General features: G+C 40.2%; 2 protein-coding genes across 6 annotated transcripts in view; one reads left to right on the top strand and one right to left on the bottom strand.

Moving 5' to 3' along the window:
- npas2 (neuronal PAS domain protein 2) overlaps positions 1–10,634 on the top strand; it is a 43,858-nt gene extending 33,224 nt beyond the window's left edge. For 3 of the 5 annotated variants that reach the window (XM_035178008.2, XM_035178006.2, XM_035178007.2), the window contains exons 15-22: positions 1,200–1,294; positions 1,428–1,514; positions 2,336–2,524; positions 3,165–3,365; positions 3,800–3,984; positions 4,557–4,649; positions 4,849–5,059; positions 5,592–10,634. In XM_035178008.2, the coding sequence (XP_035033899.1) occupies positions 1,200–1,294; positions 1,428–1,514; positions 2,336–2,524; positions 3,165–3,365; positions 3,800–3,984; positions 4,557–4,649; positions 4,849–5,059; positions 5,592–5,783 (1,253 nt within the window). In that variant the 3' untranslated portion in view covers positions 5,784–10,634. The remainder of the gene's footprint in view (positions 1–1,199; positions 1,295–1,427; positions 1,515–2,335; positions 2,525–3,164; positions 3,366–3,799; positions 3,985–4,556; positions 4,650–4,848; positions 5,060–5,591) is intronic. The other 2 variants (XM_035178009.2, XM_035178010.2) reach the window with 2 other exon arrangements.
- Positions 10,635–10,765: 131 nt separating this feature from the next.
- On the bottom strand, positions 10,766–18,248 carry radx (RPA1 related single stranded DNA binding protein). The gene is made up of 15 exons (XM_035178011.2): positions 17,263–18,248; positions 16,303–16,445; positions 16,032–16,224; positions 15,578–15,686; positions 15,337–15,437; positions 15,118–15,237; positions 14,920–15,015; positions 14,327–14,494; positions 13,669–13,826; positions 13,450–13,592; positions 13,273–13,320; positions 13,072–13,193; positions 12,741–12,977; positions 11,601–11,783; positions 10,766–11,509 (listed from the first exon to the last, which is right to left on the bottom strand). The coding sequence occupies exons 1-15, from the start codon at positions 17,849–17,851 to the stop codon at positions 11,373–11,375; spliced, it is 2,547 nt and encodes an 848-aa protein (XP_035033902.1). The 5' UTR covers positions 17,852–18,248; the 3' UTR covers positions 10,766–11,372.
- Positions 18,249–19,671: the final 1,423 nt, after the last annotated feature.

Raw genomic sequence — 19,671 nt, 5'->3', positions numbered from 1 at the left:
GCCATCTGCATATTCATGAACAATACACAGCAGCAGATTCGTCACAGTTGCTGTTAATGAAAAGTAAACACACAGCAGCTGCCACTGCTGCTGTTGTCATCTTCCCTTCACTTATCGTCAGTGTTTCATTGTTTTCAAAAATATTTTTTTCAAACTACATCTCTCAGAAAAATGTGTTTGTCAATGATTTGTCTTTGCTTGCTCATTTTGCGTCGGCTACATTGACAAAAACGTCCAGTGAATGAATCACAGTTTGTGGGCTCAGTCAGAGGCAGAATTCGGTGGCAATCAAGGGCTAGTGAATCAGCCGGTTTGTTACACAACAATAGAAGAAATGCAATTTATAAGTTGTTCTGGCTTTATCTTAGAAAAACATCTGTGGATATTCTGTTCAGGATGAAACAGAAGTATTTTGAAAGAGGAGAGACTGTACAGTTAAATATTAAAAAGCATTATGTAGCACAGTGTTTCCTTCCTGGGAGTTATACAACCTATTTCACATTTCATCCAGTTATTATGCCTCAGCAGCAGCCGGTAGCTTTGTTTTTGGGTTGTCCTTCCGTCCATCCTATTCTCATGAATGCGATATCTCAGGAACACCTTCAGGGAGTTTCTTCAAACTTGGCTCAAACGTTCACTTGGACTTAAAGTGGAAGAGATAGAAATAGAACTGAATAAATCTTGGTGGTCAAACGACACCGTTACCTCACAAACGATAGTTTGGGCCAATAAGTCAAGAATTCATATGGTGATTGACAGAATTTAAAACAAATGTCTAAATGGATAAAATAATAAAGTGAAAGAATTATATGTCCAAATGGTTAAAGTAAAAAATTCACTGGCATCAAAATATTCAGCAAAAAATACTTCTCTGGCCCTTATTCAACGACATAACTCAAAAATAGAAGGGAAGATTTTGACCATATTTCCTGTAACTAAACTGGTTGGCAGAGGCAGACAACCACAAGGTGCTAATTCTAGTATTTATTTGCAGCCAAGAAGTTCTAAAAAAACGTTTTAATGATAGAACTGTGTCTTGCACTGAACAGCAAACGCTTGACAGATAAAGTAATGCATAAGAAACTGTATCTAGAGCATCAAGACCTTGTATATAACTTACCGGTGTTGGGGTTATCAGTTAACAGAGAAAAACACTGATTACAATCTAACTGAGCAGTGACCTGTCTCTTCTGCAACAGCTAACTCCTACACAGAGGCCTGCACACCATCGTGGCAGTCTGCTTCCATTGGGACGGAGAAGACTTCTGCCAGACTCCAGCCTAGTAGTTCAAAGGTCAGTTTATTCAACGTTTCCGTGTCTTTGGAGATAAAAAATGCTCCCTGAAAAACAACCGCACCCAAGTCGGCACAATATCATGTCAGAGAGTGTGCTGGATTGTAAATCTTTGTCATTTCCCCCCTTGTAGAATTTGGCACAAAGACAAAATTCCTTTGATCTCGCACCCCAAATGAGCCTCCCCCTTTCTCCTACCTGCAGCAAGCACTCCGCAATGGTCAGTGTTTAGAATTCCTCTCCTGCCTTTTTGCCTTCCTCTGTTCTGTTTGTGTACAATATCTTACTGTTCTGACTGTTGCTGCTGCATGTCTTCATTTGTTGCTTGTGCGGACACAGTTAAAAAAGAAATAATTATCAAGATTATATCTTGTTTATGTTTTTTGGTTGTTGCTTTCCACATATTTGTGCTTGTATATATTTGTGAGAGAAGAGCAGTTTCCATAGACTGTATATAGAACTCGTCTCCAGTTCCTCCCACTATCCTGAAATGAAGCCAAAATATTGCAGATGAGAACACATCTTGTGCTGAAGATGTCATTTACCTAAGACAACAGTCATCTTATAAAGAAAAAAAAAAATGTATTTCTTTATCATACATGTATTTTGACTTTTTAGTTGGCCCATGTTCCAGCGACTAACATGGAGGAGGCCTATACTGCAGCCAGCCTCCAGGGGGTGATCAATATGCTTTGGCTTCATTTTTCTGAGCCATCATTTTGTCCATCTTAAAGGGATAGTTCACCGAAAAATCTCTTTCTCATGTGGTGTCATCCAAGTGTCCGGAAGCTCCTACATTGTTTTCGGTGAACTATCCCTTTAACATAGAGTCTATGGCAGTTTCACAGGAAAAGGTGTAAAGCCTGATGTGCTTTCCTCATCACGAGAACGAACCATTATTATACGAGTATTGACAAATCATTGTCTCCTTATATAATTACTTTCTCTGGAATACACAATAATAGAACACAGCTGCAGCACAAAATAAAACTGTCAGGTTTTGCTCATTCCCAGTTGATTTTTTGGATCATGTCTTTCCAGCAACAGCAAGCACAGCAGCAGCCTCATCCGCAGTCGCCCATGTATCCGCTGCCGCAGCCTCAGCTCGGAGTGATGAACCAGCTGAAGGAGCAGCTGGAGGAGAGGACCCGAATTCTGCAGGCTGACATTAAGACACAGCAGCAAGAGTTGCATGACATTAAGGAAAAGCTTCAGTTGGCTAACCTCCAGGTAACTCTTAGACAGAAAAAAAGTAAATATGAAATTAGGTATTGTATCTATGTAATTATGTATTAATTTATTATTTATTCTTAGCCACAGACTTACATCTAACATAGAAATTATCAGACAATTGTATGTGAGCTTTTTGGAAAAGTCACCATCACATCATAGGCCCATGTTGCCTAACTTCACACTGCAATGTTGGAATGGCCCCACCAAGAGGCCAGCACTAACAAGCTCAGCTCCAAGCGCTCTAACCACTACATGACCTACATAGCACGCACAGAGAAGAGATTCTTCTGTCGTGTTGTAATGTTTGTTTAACAAAGATGAAATGTCTCTTTGTTTAATATCATTGCCTCTCGGGTGTGAAGATGACAAGAGATGAGCTGTGATTTGAAACGCAAACACCTATTATCCATGCCACATATGACCAGTAACCAGCGTGTTACCGCGACTAATTATGAATAAACTGAAGGCAATATAGACATACTGCTGTGAGTTTAAACAGACTAAACACTCAACAATTATATGCAGAATAGCATTTGAGCCTTGTTTCTCTTTATAATAAATATACTTTTTCAACAAAAATCACTGTTAAAGTGAAGCAAGGATAAATTAATATTTTCTGTGTACGTGGATTTGTTAGATGCTGTTACAGCAGCCTATCCACGATGACTTTGGCCAGGCCCAGCAGCAGCCTCAGCAGCAGGGCCTGGGCAGGCCGGCCCAGCAGAGCCAGTCAGGGGTGATCAGGCAGCACACAGGCCACCCAAAACCACCAGCCTGCGGGGCCCACAGCTCGTCCCCTCACTCACTCCTGAGAGAGAACAGCTCACCCTCGACACAGGTGATCATCAAAACCTGAAACAACACAAGAAGTGTTAAAACACAGCTGTTTAAAAAACTAATCAAAATACATGCAATAATTAGCAAGTGGCGTCTCACAACCTACTTCAGGCACAACGGGGTAAATGTTATGGTTCAGCCCTGGAACAGTCGGTTATCGAAAGATATAAACACCACAACGACAACAGCAGCAGGCAGTAGCTTCATATCCAGTTTCTTTTTCTCATGCTCACTGCAGTTGCAGCTTGTTTGCGTTGTAGCAAAAATACAGAAGAGAACATGAAAACCTCAATTGTCAGGTGATGGATGGAACTTAATAATCATTTCATACAATCCACTTTCATACAGGAAGGATGTATGAGCATAATTAAAAAGTATGTAATTTTACTGTTGGATTCTACTGTTTTTATATGCTGCTATGGTATGTCATCGTAGGTCCAGCAGAGAAGTGCGCGGGGCGGCCAAGTGCAGGCAGTGAGTCTGCCCGTGCAGACGAACACGAGTCTGACGATGCCCTTCTACAGCAACCCCATGATGTTCTCGCAGAGTAACACGCGGCCTCTGCAGGACGCAAACCAAAGACACACAGAAAACGATTTCAACCAAGATGGACAACTACGGTGAGAATATAAAAAAGAGGGGGAAAAAGACACACAAATTCCAGTCAAATTCCCAGGTGGTACAGACAGTATGACGGACATCAGTAATACGATCAGATTTAAGAACTGCATCGAGCAGCTTGCTGTCGTCTTCATTATTATTCACTTGCTAACTGGATCCTGGAAAACCGTTGGTAGTTTTCTTAGGTAGAGATATAAGAAAGGAAAAAAAGCAGATGCTCCTTTTTGGTAGAATAAAAGTTTTATTCCAGCAGGACAGGACCGACAGGACATGTACAATACATACGTTCCAAACTCTGATATGCCAAAACTTAAAATGCTGAAACAATTTTTTCTTTTCATGAGCTACTAACTTTTTGTGTGTGTGTGTGTGTGTGTGTGTGTTCTGATTATTACAATTTTAAATATAAGTGTGGCTCCAAATCATTTCTGCTAAGATGCAGGTACGAGCTTGATACTTTTTAGAGGAAAAGTTGAATGTGAAAACCTCATTCTTTTTGACATCCTGCTTTGAGTTTTTATTTCCAATGTACAAACTGAGTTCTTCTAGTAACACATTTAATTTTGTGCAGCATGCTTCTCAACCAACCAATGCAGACGCTGGTTCCCACTAGCAGTGTCACCTCACAGCCTTCCCAGTGCAACATGGGCATCTCCCAAACCATGTGAGAACTGCACAGATATACACATAAACACACACACACACACACACACACACACACACACACACACACACACACACACACACACACACACACACACACACAACACACACACACACACACACACACACACACACAGTGGCCTGTTTGTGTGGTAAAGCATCACATTGTGCTTGAGCTCTTCTTTGTGCCCTCTGTGCAGATACACCTTGGAGCAGCAGATCATCGCCCCGTCGTTCTCCATGCAACAGGTCAACTGCAACGCTGTCCTTGTGCCCTCCCCGGTCTTCACGTCACCCATCATGTTCCCACACAACAGTTTCATCCCACCCCAGTCTCAGTCAACCTACAACACTCAGCCTCAGGCCTCCCAGCACTCCCTTCAGCTACAACAGCCCCAGCAGTTCTTTCAGGTATGGCGACCACCTGCTATGTGTAGCGATGCAGTAATACCAGCCACTATGTGTTTAGTTTCTACTGACATATGTTAGACTTTAAATTTCATCTTCTGTGATGGGTTTTTGTAAATTGATGCACAGGCTTTTTATTTACTGAATAATACTAATTGTAGGCATTACACTGCATCTAAATCCTTAGTTACCGCAGCTTTCAGAAACCTCATCTTTTTAACAAAGTTGTGATCAAATCTTAAATTCATTTGGTCAGATCAAATCATGTCTGAATTATTTTTATCATGAACATCATGAACATCCATGGATCATAAAGGTGTGACCAGGTGCCATAAGGAAAACAACCGTGTCTCAGGGCTTCATTTTATTTTAGGATTTACTTAAAAGGGACTGAAGAGCATTCCTCAATAGAATGTATCTATTTATTAACAGTCACATTTGCTTAGAACTAATTTAAGTTACATATTATTACATTATTATTATTATAATATTACATTTTGTTCAAGTTTGTTCACATTCTCTTTTGCGTCCACAGATGACTCAAGGACTTGTACATGGCGGTTCTACTCCAGCATTCTTACACGCCACTAACGTTCCACAGCAAAGCACTGTGGGATACATCCAGCAGCAGCCGCAAGCACAGCAGCAGCAGCAGCAAAGGCAGTACCAACATTCCCAAAACCAGACAGGCAGTGTTTCAGACTTCCGAAATATGCTGACCCGGTAGCGCTGTGGACTCTGTCATAGCGCTGAGGTCTCCCTCTGTGTCGTCGCCATGTTGGCAGCAGCACGCTGTGGCGTTGGAAGTCAAACTTGACGTCATGTTCTGCAAGAGAAATGCTGGAAAGTGGAAAATCGCTGGTAGTGACCCTTTTGATGTGAAGCTGCCTGTTCAGAGGAAGGAGTGGAGCGATAAAAACCACAAGCAGAAGCTGCACTGACCTGACGTCAGTCCCGGCCGTCAGCCTGAGGGGCTGAGCCCACTTCACGCTCAGTCGTCAGTCAGTGACGCTGCTGGAACAAGTGGATTATCAAAGCTCTCAAGAAGACACAATTTTCACATGTTTACATGTGGACGTTTTCATCTAACACAAGAGAGTTCCCTTCTTAGTGTCTGTTTGCACTTTGTACCACCACCCCCCTGAAGTAGAATATTTATTTTTGCCCATGAATTAATATTCAATTTTTCTCTCTAATAATGGCTTATCAGTGAGATTAGTTTTCAAACCTAAAGCTTGACGCCCCCTCCCCAGCCACCTAATATCCCCCCTGGTCAGATCTTTAGCTCCAATGAAAATGCTTCATCTCATGAGGGAATGACATCAGTGTGTTTCAGGTGGCAGACATGAGGTGTCGCTCCCATTTTGTCCCACCAAGCAAAGATTTATTTGCAGGAATGTTTGTGGCAAGTTGCTTGAGAGGAGCTTTACAGCTTTATGATTGTGGCACATGCAGTAGTGAGATGACGATCATATCTAACATAAGGTGTAATCAGATGTAACATGCTACTACACTGGGAAACTGGGGGGAGGGGAGATCCTCCACTAACTAGAAAGGTCTATCTAGATTTTTAAAGCCTCAATCTGGGACTGACGATGGAGTGTTACGACTATCACACCTCTTCTCACAGAGATTAACGGCAAAACTCGGAAGTCCTGATGCTTCTGATGAGCTCTGCAGCACGACACTTCAAGTGAAAAACAAGCTACCAGAGGGGGGGGGGGGATAATGTGTGCCTTTTAACCGTGGTGCGTCCGTGGTCAGTTTGATAGTTTTGTCTGATTACGGCTTTAAAAATCCAGCTCAGGTCCATTTGGAATACAAAGTTATATTTTCATAGGTCATAATTTATTATTTTCCGCATCAGATTAAAACAAAGGACATCTAGATTTGTATTGGATATATTACAAATATATATTGGCTGCTTTTTGCAGCCGTGAACATCTGAATTTCCCAAATCTTTCTTTAAAGATGGTATCTAATAAGATTCATTTAACTATTTACTGAAACCCTAATGAAATGATTTCATGTTTTATTTATTACAGATATATTAGAAAAAAATATATCAGATAAGAAACTAGTTTTATATAGATTTTATGTTCCTACAGACATTAAAAGGTCAACACTGGTCTTAATGTCTCACCCCATCATGCTCTTATGAGAAGAGTGCACCGCCTCTGATCTGTGTGTTTTCCACGAGCATCTCCGAAACAGTGAGAAGAGATTTTCTGTTGCCCTGTTTGTTTAAGTCTGGTCATTTGATCGCATCAGTTCAAACGAATGAAATCATGACATTTCGCTGAGCAGCTGGGCTCATTGACAAGTGAATAACACACTGCTTCCTGTTATGATTGTGATCTCATTGGGAACAAAGAGCAGATAATTCATTTACCTTGGAAACATGGCCACCTTCAATGTGCTTCTTTGTGAAATATAATACAACAAAAACACTAAATTTGTCTTTATGTTGAATTATCAAACGTTGGTCTTTCATATGTCTGAGAGAGATTTGCGGAGTCTGTTCTGTCTCTATGTCAAGATCTCGTTCCTTACACACTGTGTGCTGGTTTTAACTGTGTGTGTGTGAGACAATCTCCTGAGTTGTTAGTAACATAAAGGTTGATGCGCTGAGATGACAGTTGTAACAGACGGAGGTCAGGAGGGGTTCGGTGGAGCCAGATTTGCAGTTGAACGATGTCAAGGAAGAAAACGTACGTGCCTCTCTTTCTGTAATGACAATCACACACTACTTGTAACATTTTACTGTGCAGGACCTGTCTGTGTCAGAGTCTGACCTTATGATTATTTATATCCATCTTCTACCTTTTAAATTTGTGTTACATTTTAGTTCCCTACAGGTGCATATTGCATTCACTTGAGAAAAAAATTCCTGCTCTTTTTTTTTAAATTTACAAGATCATTTTCTGTTGTCATGACAAAAAACAATCTGCTCTGTTTTTAGGAAATTAACGAGAGCTGATTTGTTTTTCTTGTGAAAACTGGGGCAGACTGTTTTCCCGTGAAAACTAAATTCAGTAAAATAGCAAAAAAAATTCTCATGAAAGTAGAAAATTATGTTGTCAATTCAGAAAATGTTAAATGCAATATGCTTCCGTAGTTCTCGGATAGTTTTAGCAGACACACTTGATTCAAATTGGCCCCATTCAAGACCGACGCTGTTCACATTGGACGATAAGACTCAAATGTCATAATACTCTGTGTGTATGTTTAGTGCAGTTTCACACTTCCTATGTGCAATGTCATTTTGAAAAGAAAAAGAATGTTAATTTATACTGTTTTAAATGTTTCAGAACAGATGTACGATGTATATAGAAGTGTATAATAAGCCATTGTACCATGTAAATTATATGGAAATATTTTTTTAATGAAATTGAAACATTCCTTCAGCAGTCGATATAAGCGGTATCTTTATTTAAAAAGGTACAGCGTGTGTCCACTGAAGGCTACGATCACAATGATTACACAGGACTTGGTCTGCATGGGATTGTGCCGCAGTGTTGGCTTCAGAAACATCACGGAAAATGAAAACCAATGGAGAGAAAAAAGAAATAAAATTCAGAATCTTAATCTTTACGTCCTCATCAAGCAGAATTTCAGACACTTTTAGAGCAGCAACAGCTGTGTGGTGATAAAAAACAGCTGCGTCTTTAAAAAGGGTAATTCAGCCATGAGTGACTGAAGTCATTTCTGCTTTCAGTTAAATTGGTTTCAGTCTTTTTCAAGATAAAGTGCAATTGTAAACAGTCATGAAAATATATTTTAGATGGGATGTGTCAGTCTCTCTACATAAGTCTCCAAACTTTCTCATGTTTGAATACAGAAACAATAAAGTGACGACCCGTAGCCAGCGACTAAGAGGTGCCATAGACGACTATAATTCTGTTTTCATTCATTATTTCAAGATATTTATCAACCTTTCGGGAAGTGCAAGTAAAGATTTCTCCTTGAGGTTGTTTTCCATAGTCACACACCAGATCCAATTTTCAGTCCACGTCTGTATAACTATATATTTGTTTATTTTGCCTTGCTAAGGTGGGCGACTTCAGTTCTACTCATTAAACACAGTGCATTGTGCTCCAGCTGTGGGTTAAATTATTTTTGCTTTGGACAAATCACCAGAATGATGGATGGGCTTTTATTTTTTTGGTGTGAATTGTAAATAATCCCTCTGCTCTGTAAGGACAGTTTTTCTTTGAGTTAAACTCTCTCCACATCTGTAGCTGCTGCACCTTTTTATTTTATGTTTCTTTCCTCAAACTGTCAGCTTTTCTTCTTCATGGGCTTTTCATCGAGTCTCTATGCCCTTCGAGGGCATGTGGTTTTTAAGTCACATTTAAACTTGTACTTTTTTCTGATTTGTAAAACGGTGACTGACGCCACGAGTGTGAGCCGTGACGTCAGATCAGCGCTCTCTGTGTGAGATTTGCCAGGACATGAACAAAACACACCTGGTACACAGCCATTTCTGTTGTTTCCGTGCAGAAACAAACATTGAATATATTGTATAATAGAATGTAAAAAAAAGTTTAGACTACATAGTTGTTTATTTTATATGTCTAATAGATTACATATGTATGTTACATGATTTTAAAAATTAAAGTAATTTTGTAACAGATAATGAAGTGTCTTATTAGAGGAGGTGAGGCTTTTTTGCGAGTTCGAGTTGGTGTTGCACAGTCACTTGTACGGCTTGTTTTCTTTCTGTATTTACCAACAAAATAAGCTTTAAAAATATTGTTAATATTGTTTTAAAAGAAATTAACAAATTAAGTTTACATTCTAAAATATATTGATATTATGCTATATTGAATTATTTATAAATCAACCTGGATATTGTGAAATATTTGAAAATAAATATTTTAAACATATGTATTGTTATTCTGAGCAAACTGTTTACAAAGCAAATGATTCATGTACAAGTGTGTTTCTCAGCTGTGTGTTCTGAATGCAGGAATATTTTCACTGAAGAAACGTGAATCAATCTATGAAAAATGATACCAGCACTTGTAATTTTCAACACTTCTCAGAGGATTATATATTGTTTCATTAAAGAATTTGTTAAGTTATTTAGACCTTAATTACTGGCTACCAAAAAAATCAAATTATTATTTTCCTGAATAAACAAATCACAAAATGTTTGAGACAAAGACATCACATCCAAAACTCCCGTTACAGAATTTATTTACCGGTGACGTTTCGAGCAACAAGGCTTTTCCTCAGACTTCTGATAAAGAACAGAGTCGCCATCTTAAGTACCCACAATCCATTTATTACAAATCACAAGATGTATCATCAATATGGAATATAAAATACAGAATATGTACATATAGTAGATATCATAATGACACATAGAAACATAGTCCATATGAACTGGCATACAAAGGGAAAACCAACAGATCTATAAAAACTTGTATTGCACAACAACGTAGTAACGTGAGTATTGAGACTTTAAAAAATACCACACAGAGGTTGAGTTATTAACTCTGCAATTAAAATGTGAACTTTTTTGGATTTTTCTCTCAAAAGGTTTAAATAAAGACTTTCATATTAGACCATTCCTGGGATTTTACTTCCTGTTTTCTCTTGATAACATGATTTTTCTCCACATATTTCTCTATACATCCGCCTAAATGTTGATCTATGGTGTTACTCCCTATTTTAACATGTACCCAGACAGAGACGCCTCTAATAGTTAGCACTTACGGCTACTATTGATACGACTTAAATTTTACGAGTTTATATTTTGTACACTATTTTTCTATCTACTATGATATGTATATATTCTGCATTGATCAAGTGATTTGTTAAATATTCATTGTGGTTATCTAAGATGGCGACTCTTTTTATATCAGAAGTCTGAGGAAGAGCCTTGTACCTAGAAAAAGCTTTGACATGATTTTATTTTTGGAGATTAATTTGACGGCAGCCAATCAAAATACAGTTCCTTTGTAAAAAATAAATAAATGTTTCCTGGTCAAAGAAGTGAAACTCACAGGTTTGTTATAAACTGACACTGCTCGTATTTATTTATCTGTCAGTCACAGTAAATATACAGCTCAATTCTGAAGGTAAAAAAAAATAAATTGTATTTTACAGACTAACATTAAATTATAAAATATGTCACGAACTACAAAATCTTGTGACATTTACTGTACATGTGTTACAGGAGAATCTATAAATTATCAAGTTGAAGTTGGATCTAAAACAAGTGAAGGTTATGTTTCTGGACAAAATAACTTTCTGCTGTCGTGATTGTAAAGTACCACAGTGGTGAACACTTGTTCTTGTGGAGCTGCTAGTTGAGAGAAACCTCCGAAATTCTGTAGATCTTGTTGATCACGACTTCCACCGCTTCTCCACCCAGATGACAAAGGTCCAGAATACACACGACATGTGTATCCTCCAGCTCACCGGCACTCTCTAAGATCTCCTCTGCAAGACACACATAAAAAAAACACATTGACAACTTGACAGATCTGGGATGTAGCGACTGTTCCCTGAGTTGGTTCTGTCCCTGGCCTACCTGGCTGGGGAAGAGCTGAATCACTTTGGTTCTCTGTGTCACTGAGAGGACAGAGGAAGCCTGAAGAAAGGCAGGACAGCATTGTGTTGCCATGGGGATCCTGAGGAAGACCCACAGCCCTGGGCTCATCTGCACTCACAACAGGAAAATATGCGGCATCGACTGCTATCTGTTTGTTGATGCCTGTCAGGAAGATTTAGAAGAAGAAAAAAAAAGAAGTTTAGAAAAGTGATTTTAATAATCTTTGTTTTAGCTCGACAACCTAATAACATTAAAACAAAAGGTCATTTTCTAAAATGTTCATTTTGAGTCCTTCCTGAAAGCAGGCTCGAGAATTGGCCCTACCTGAAATGTGATGGCTACTCATGATTCTAAAAGCCAAGAGCATATTTAACTACACTATTTGTTAATAATAGACAAATGACAGAACAAATGTTTAATTAGAAAGGCATTCAGTAGAGCGCATGCGTCCACCAAGGCCCAACAGTCCCCTTTAATTCTATCAAGCTGCACGACATTGTTCACACATTTTTTCCCCCCAAGATCCATGAATTATTCCTAAGGAAAACAGGGAAAATGTCAAATAAACTGTATCTGACAACGTTAAAGAAGGTGAAGACTAATTCCTCGATCTTCCCCAGAATTGAAAGGGTTTTTTCTCGACCCATGTGCCATCTTTCCACCAAGTTTCATAGAAATCTATAGAGTCGTTTTTGCATAATCCTGCTGACAAACAAACAAGTAAAGTAACAGACGAGGACAAAACCATAACCTCCTCGACTCCAGAGATGTGAGATGAGTTTTCTCACTGTGACAATGTGCAGCTGGGTTTCTGCTGACAGCTGGTCTCAAACCTCAAAGTGACTTATTAATGGCATAAAGGTAATAAAATAAAAGCATGAAAGGTCAGGGCTCAATGACTACGACAGCAGATTTTCTCCTCTTGGGACAGATACTCATAAGACAGAGATGCTGCCTGCATCATCAGAATGATTCAGAGTTTATTTTAGGGAGCGAGAGGATGTTCTGACACAGAGTGTGAAATTTAATTTATACCAAGACCGAAGAGCATGTGTTTTTCAGTGAGGGGTCATCTTGTGCATCACAAATCAGAGTAATTCTAGTAGACTGCTGCTTTACCCAATATCGTCACGTGGTAATATCCTCGACAAACCACGAGTGGGTTGGTGTTAGCGCTTTGCTCCGGCGTCCAGTGTGTTGGCTGAAGGTTACTCCACTGCAGGAGGACGTTCTTCGCATCAGACGTGAACTTCTGAGAGACGCTGTCCTCGTAAAAACCACCTTGACACAAATGCTCAGACATTTCTTCTCTTTGACTCGGCCAGCCGCTGCTTTCCCAGGATAAAACATCAAAGTCTGGTGGAAAACGGACACAAAAAAAGAGTCAAAAACGGAACCGTCTCAAATCGCAGAAGGTCCACGCAGTGAAGGTGTAGCTCCAGAAACTCGCCTTGATTTGGATTTTGCGATGACGGCCTGTGTTCCACATCCTGAGCCTCCTCGGATTCAGAAACGCTGTCGTCGTCTTCTTCCTCCTCTCGTCCGTCCTCTGCACTCTGACGTCTGGCTCTTCTGTACGAGCAGAGACAGATGAGTTCAGGATGGTTGAGATGAGTTTACTGACGAACAAAACCACATGAATCTCCTGTACCTTTTTGATGGAGTGCTATCACAATCCAAAGACGACTCCGTGGCTTTTCTGGAAAACATTTTCACATGATACATTTGATTTATTGAATTAATTTCAGGCTTAAAACGCTGCTTGATGAACTACAAAAGTGGCTTAATATCAAACTCACAATCCTTTTAATCAGGGGTCAAATCCTACCTGGTCTCAATTCTTCTTTTTCCTCTGATTGCTGAGGTTTTCTCGGCAGAGGGAGATGTTGAAGTGTCCGTCAAACTCTGCTCAGCTGCTGAGGGATGCTGCTGTGTGTCTGGTTCACACACATCAGTGGAAACATCAGGCGCCTGCAGGAAACCAGTTTATTCATTTTATAGTTTTCATAAGGTCACTTCTTGCTGTGAAATAATGTTTTTTATTTACCTCTTTCTCGTGTGTGTCTTGTGAGTCTGTGCTCTTTGGGGTGTTCATGTACCTCACCGATGTGATCTGCCCCTGAACTGCCAGTTTTTTATGCTCCCTGTATTGCAGGGTCTCTAACTCCCTCTTCAGGTCGGCCACAGCAACCAGAGGAACTTGAGCTGAAGATGGAAGATTTCGAAATGGCAAAATGTGCCATGTACAAATAAACCCAATCACTTTCACTGTGAGATGAAGAATTTTAAATACATAATGTTCTGTTCTCTAAAGACTAAACTGTCTATGAATTGTCTTCTTATTAGTGGCTTGTAGGAAAAGCTTTTTAAGATTCAAACACAATGTATAAAGATTCACTCTGTGCAGCTATGGATTAGGACTCAGACTGAGGGGTGTACAGTACAATTGACTTATCTGGACCACACACTGCTCAGTATTTTGTGGCAGAACTGTAGGACAATGCTGAGCCAGACTTTATTTGATTCCTGCCGCCCACTCGAGAACAGAGTGAATCCCATTGTGGTTCAGTACTGACGCAGGACTCAGCATTTCATGTCTTCACATTTCAAGAGTCAAAACAGGACTTAAATTAATGGCCTCTGTAATGAATGAGTTCTGAAAACTAAAAAACAAGTGTTTGACATTCTGTGTTTTCTGCCCTCACCTGAGGCGTCTGCCAATGACTGTTTGAAAACCTTTGGGGGACAAGGATAACAGTAATGGCCGCCAACAGCAGTCTTCTGGAGGACGACATTGTCCTTCAGAGTTTTGGTCCATTGGATGAAGTTCTTCACTTGGGGGTGACTCACATATGGCTGACCTTTGTGGTAGCCTGTTGTGAACACAGACAATACACAATTCAGCTCCAAGTGCAGTGACCAACACATGCACTTCATGCACAACGATCATCAGGTCGTTGTTTTGACCTCCACCAAGGAGGATATGTTTTCGTTGTTCACTGAGAGTAAGATTGCACAAAAACGGTGAAAGGATGTGATACAGGTAAGGGGAGAACACATTAAATGTTTGTGGGGATACCGATCAGGGGCAGCTCCTGGAATTTAACGCTTTCTTTAACATTGTAAGACAGGACGGTTTTCAAACATTTTCACAGTTTCTCGGTGAAAGGACATTCAGTGGATGTATTTCTATGAGTGTGTGAAATTTGGTGCAGCTTGATAGAATCTAAGGGGCCTGTTGGGCCTTGGTGGAGGTGTGAGCTCTACGCAGAGCCATTCTAGTAACTGTTGTACTGACCTGTGATGAATGTCTCTGTCTCGCAGCTGCTTGTGAGGTAGGGCAATGAACCTTCCACTTGACAAACCCTCATCTGAGTGCAAACCAGGTAGGTCACTGCGGAAGAGATGATGATGATTAATGAATTAATCAAAGTAAGTGAAGCTGCTTTTTAGTCTGACAACAGAGCCACCGGGCACACAGGCCCAGGAGACTTACTCGGGCATATACAGTTGAAGATCTCTGGTTGAGAAGAGGAAAAAATCTCCAGGATAAAAGGACGATCAGACGTCCCGTCCACAGCGTGGACCCAGCGGTACGTCCAGTATTTTTCTGGACCTAAATAGTGAACTTGGTCAATTTCCAATAACTGAATTATAATCAATCTGCCTTAACAAATTATTTACATTTAATATTATAAATATAAACATCTCTTGCCCTTGTTCACTTTGCTCTTCACTCTTTCAACGCGACCAACAAACGTCACCAAACCGATGACATCACATGCAGAATTGTTGGCTAATTTTTCCAACTCTGACCTGTGAGACACAAACATAACATGAGCCACAGTTATAATAGATTAACCAGCATAGTATTAATAGTTAACAGAGTCATAGAATGCGTGCTGGATAAAGACGGACAATAGTAAGACAATAGAGCAACAAGACTGTTTCATTACCTGGTGGTGAACTGGTAGGAAACCTCCGGCAGTCCCCACTGAGGCAGCACACTTTTTGGTGACACCACAGTGATGATTGACACTGGGTTGCGATGGTTGAGGCAGATTTCTACAAATGCAGACAGTGTGACAAAGTGAACGGTATGTGTGTAGTTCTCTACTGCTTCCAGAAATCATTGGAAGGGATTAAACTACACACAGGTTTTTTGGAATACTTTAACTTTTCCATAAAGTTGAATCCCGCAGAAGGAAAGGTAAATGCTGGCCTAGGCAGCAGGACAGCAGCACAAATTCTCTAGGTTGCCCTGAATTTACTACAGCTCAGTGAGAGTGTTATGTCATGTATCACAGCCGTTGTGCTTTGTTCTATTCAGAAAAAAATGCTTTTCACACAAACAGTGTGGTGGTACTACGCATTAAATGTCCAGGTGTTGATCGGTGGTTAGGCACATACCTAAAGAGTTAAAGCTCTGCATTCTGTGATGGTCCATTTGCGGCCGTGAGCGGTTTGGATAACTTGGCTTCAGGGTGTAATTCTGAAGGTACAACACAGTGCCCACGTTCAGTCTCTGGTAAAACTCTGGACAAAGTTCATTCCAAAGCACAAGGGACATGGTGCCACTCTGGTCAGCAACTTCAAAGTATGCCTGAAATATACAGACAGAGCATGAGATGAGAAAAAGTAAACTTCACTTTGTCGCAGCAGCACCACGGTTGGTACTCACCTGGTAGGGGTATTCAATCTTCAGACCAAACTTCCCGTAGAATCTTAATCTGGATTTGTGTATAATCTTCACTAATAGAGGCAGAGGATTCCATGAGCTTCTAAAGACAGACTCCAGACTGGAAAGCAGTGTGATCCTGGACACTGTTGGAAAAAAGAGACATCGCAGACAACACATCATCAGGATTTTTACTGCAACGTGGCAGCTAAAGCCATGGAGGAACAGATTTAGGAAATATCTTTTAGTCAATATTAATGTTCATACCATGTATAGTTTATACAGTATATAAAATCTTAACTGTATATTAAATCCTTAAAATAACGCTTAAAAATTGTCTTTTCAAAGTCTTGAAACTTGAATGGGTTACAATTATTTCCTAAATGAGTATAATATGGTTTCCGCTGAGTGAAATGCAATTTGTCTTATTTAATTGGTTCTCAATCATTCATTTAAGTGTGTGTATGTTTATATTTTTTACATTTTGTCTATTTGTATTTTTCAGAGATGGTCAAAAATAAAGCAGCAGTTTAATGACAACCCCTGGGGTTGTTAGAAACTGTGATGTTATTTTCACTTTGAAAAATAACATCACTTTTTTTTTTTAAATCGGTATGTTTAGGGGACTGATGAATGTGTGAAATTTGGTGCAGATGCAAATAAAAAGCTATATCTAGTGAATCTAAATGTGGTTTCATTAAGGAACAGTTCAGAGCTACTGAGTGCCGTTTGAGTTTATTCCATGTTTTTGCCCAGGCTGGCAATAAAATAAAACTAATAATTTCATTTAATAAACTAGAATGTCTTGTGATATCATATTCTGATTACACCAAATGCCATATCATTATTGCAGGAAAGGTACAGAGTCAAGCATCCTATGATATTCGACCACCTCAGTCACGTAAATGCAGATGAACTCTCGGTGTGTGTGTGTGTCAGTGGCGCCAGAGAGCAGCATCTCACCGTCCAGCACCGTGTCGGATGAGGGGGAACCCGAGCTCCACACGTCTCCCTCTGGGTCGTCGTTGTTCCACAGACACAGGTAGTGCTTGCGGCTCACCTGGAGGGGGACGTCGCTCTGCAGCACCACGCTCCACTCCATGCCGGGTTTGATCAGCATGGGCAGCGAACTGACATCGTTCACCCGGGGCAGGACCACGGATCTCGCCGCGACACACCTGAGCTGCTCGATGGAGATGAACCCGTGTCCCAGCCTCCTCTCGTTGTACACAAAGGTGCACTGTGTGATGCTGATGTCCGCCCCGGTCCTCAGGGTGTTGCTGCGGACCAGATGGTTTAAAGCCGGGTGGAGAAAGCACTTGGCTCTCCAGGCTCCATCAGTGACAGTCACATCGTAGGTGTAGCTTTCGACCTGCTGCCCGTCACTCTGATCGGATAAGTACCTCTGCAGCGCAACGACAGCCACCGGAGCCTCCTCCCCGGCTCCGAGCTTCAGACACTGTGTGGATGATAACCGCTGCAGTGTCCTCTGGAGGAAAGACACCGCCCCAGCACCGGTCACCGCCGAAGAGCAAGACGACTCGTCCTCCATTGTTCAAAGTTTAACTTAACTGTTCACCTCTTAGCGACGCACGTCATATTAGCTTGTTAGCAAAGTAACCAGCTTCTTCCAGACAGAGTAACCGCCGCGTTTAGGCTGAACCAGGTTAAACTTATCGCTTGTGAATAAATATAAGTTATCTCGCGACAAATAGTCTGTTATTATCAGACAGTTACATTTAGCTCGGGCTGACGTTACAAACACCGCGGGTGCTGTTTGATTGCGTCACTATTTTTCTATAACAAAAAAAACGTAAATAGAAATTAACTCACTTAATTTATTACTTAGTTTCTATGGTTACAGTTACTTTACCGCATTATTTAGTCCGGATGAACCACGGCACGGAAAGTTTATGCGACAAAAACAGTTTTGAAATTCCGCGCTTTTGATGACGTCACGTCAAATCGACGGATGTTTGGAAACGTCAAGTGCGTTGTTTGTAGTTTGTTTGGTAAATTGTTAAAATTGAGTTTGTTATAATAATAATAATAATAATGAAAATAATTATCATTATAATACACAAAAACAGAGTTTACAAAGTGCTTTGACAGCAAAGCAAGAAAAGTAAATAAAAGAGAAATAACAATCAACAGGAAGCAATGTGACAAGGAGTTCCAGACAACTACGTTTACGTGGTCGGAAACAAGGTAGTGTTCAAATTAAATGAATACATGAGACAGCTATGTCACATGAAGACTTGGTCACAGGAAAGCAGTAATATGACAATAAAAATAAATTAACAGGTAAAAGAAGAGGTGAAAAGAAAACGATAAAAACACGACATCACATGAAAGCAAGTCTATAAAATTGGGTAGTAGTAGTTTAACATGAATTTGACTGTTTTGACTGCTGATTTATGTAGTATCCAGTCATCATGGTGTTGAATGCTGTGTATTCAGTGTAGCAGTTGATGCCATGCGTTCCCACTCACCAAGACAGTAGGTTCCCGTTACTTTTTTATTGCTATAAAACCACAACTCATCAGGTACAGCACATATATATGAAAAGAAACATCTCCTCAGTTCCCTCTGGTTGCACATATACCTCGACTCTCTGCTATATTTTCATGCCCCCCACATCACACATCGCACCAGTGCTCCATCTATCTATCTATTGACAGGTGGAATGACAGAGCTGAATAAATGTCATGTCATATTTTCACCACAAGAGAGCAGTGAACCATTTCAACTGGGCTCTTCCTCAGCCACAGTAAAGCCATGGGCACAGAGACCCAGTGTCAGCCAGTGGGTAACAACAAACCCAGCTGCAGGTCTGTTATCTTTACCTTCTGTGATCTACAATTGCTTCATCTTCAAGGGCAGAAAACACAGGATCTGAAAGATTATATTTTTCATGTGTGATTCTGAGGCCAGACAACAGTACAGATAATACATATATAGGTACTTTTGTGTGAACAATAAGACTTGACCATTAGCTTTAATGGATTTTAAAGCATTCTGACTTGTAGTTAATAGCCAGCTGGTAATTTAGGACAAGGAGAAAATCTCTGGTTTCTGTTTTATGACTATCCCCATTTCACATTAGACGTGCCAAAATGACACTAAACAATAATCTATGGTAAATTCACACGTGCCGGAATCCATATTAACAATCTTTGTTAATTAAATGTGAATTCATCATTGTACGCGTTTGGACCTGGGTCTTTCCTCAAGAGACATCTCATGCCGCAGACTATGATTATATTTGTACATTACACTTCAAGCTTTGTGGCTGGAGTCCAGGCCAGACATTTTCTGTTTCATCATCACAGTGTCACCTTGTGCAAATCAAGACCATTTTGAAACTGTTCT

Source organism: Hippoglossus stenolepis, chromosome 15 (assembly GCF_022539355.2).
Source record: "Hippoglossus stenolepis isolate QCI-W04-F060 chromosome 15, HSTE1.2, whole genome shotgun sequence".
In the NCBI taxonomy this organism is placed as follows: domain Eukaryota; kingdom Metazoa; phylum Chordata; class Actinopteri; order Pleuronectiformes; family Pleuronectidae; genus Hippoglossus; species Hippoglossus stenolepis.
Note: the sequence above shows the minus strand (reverse complement) of the source record. Positions and strands in the feature narration are given on the sequence as shown.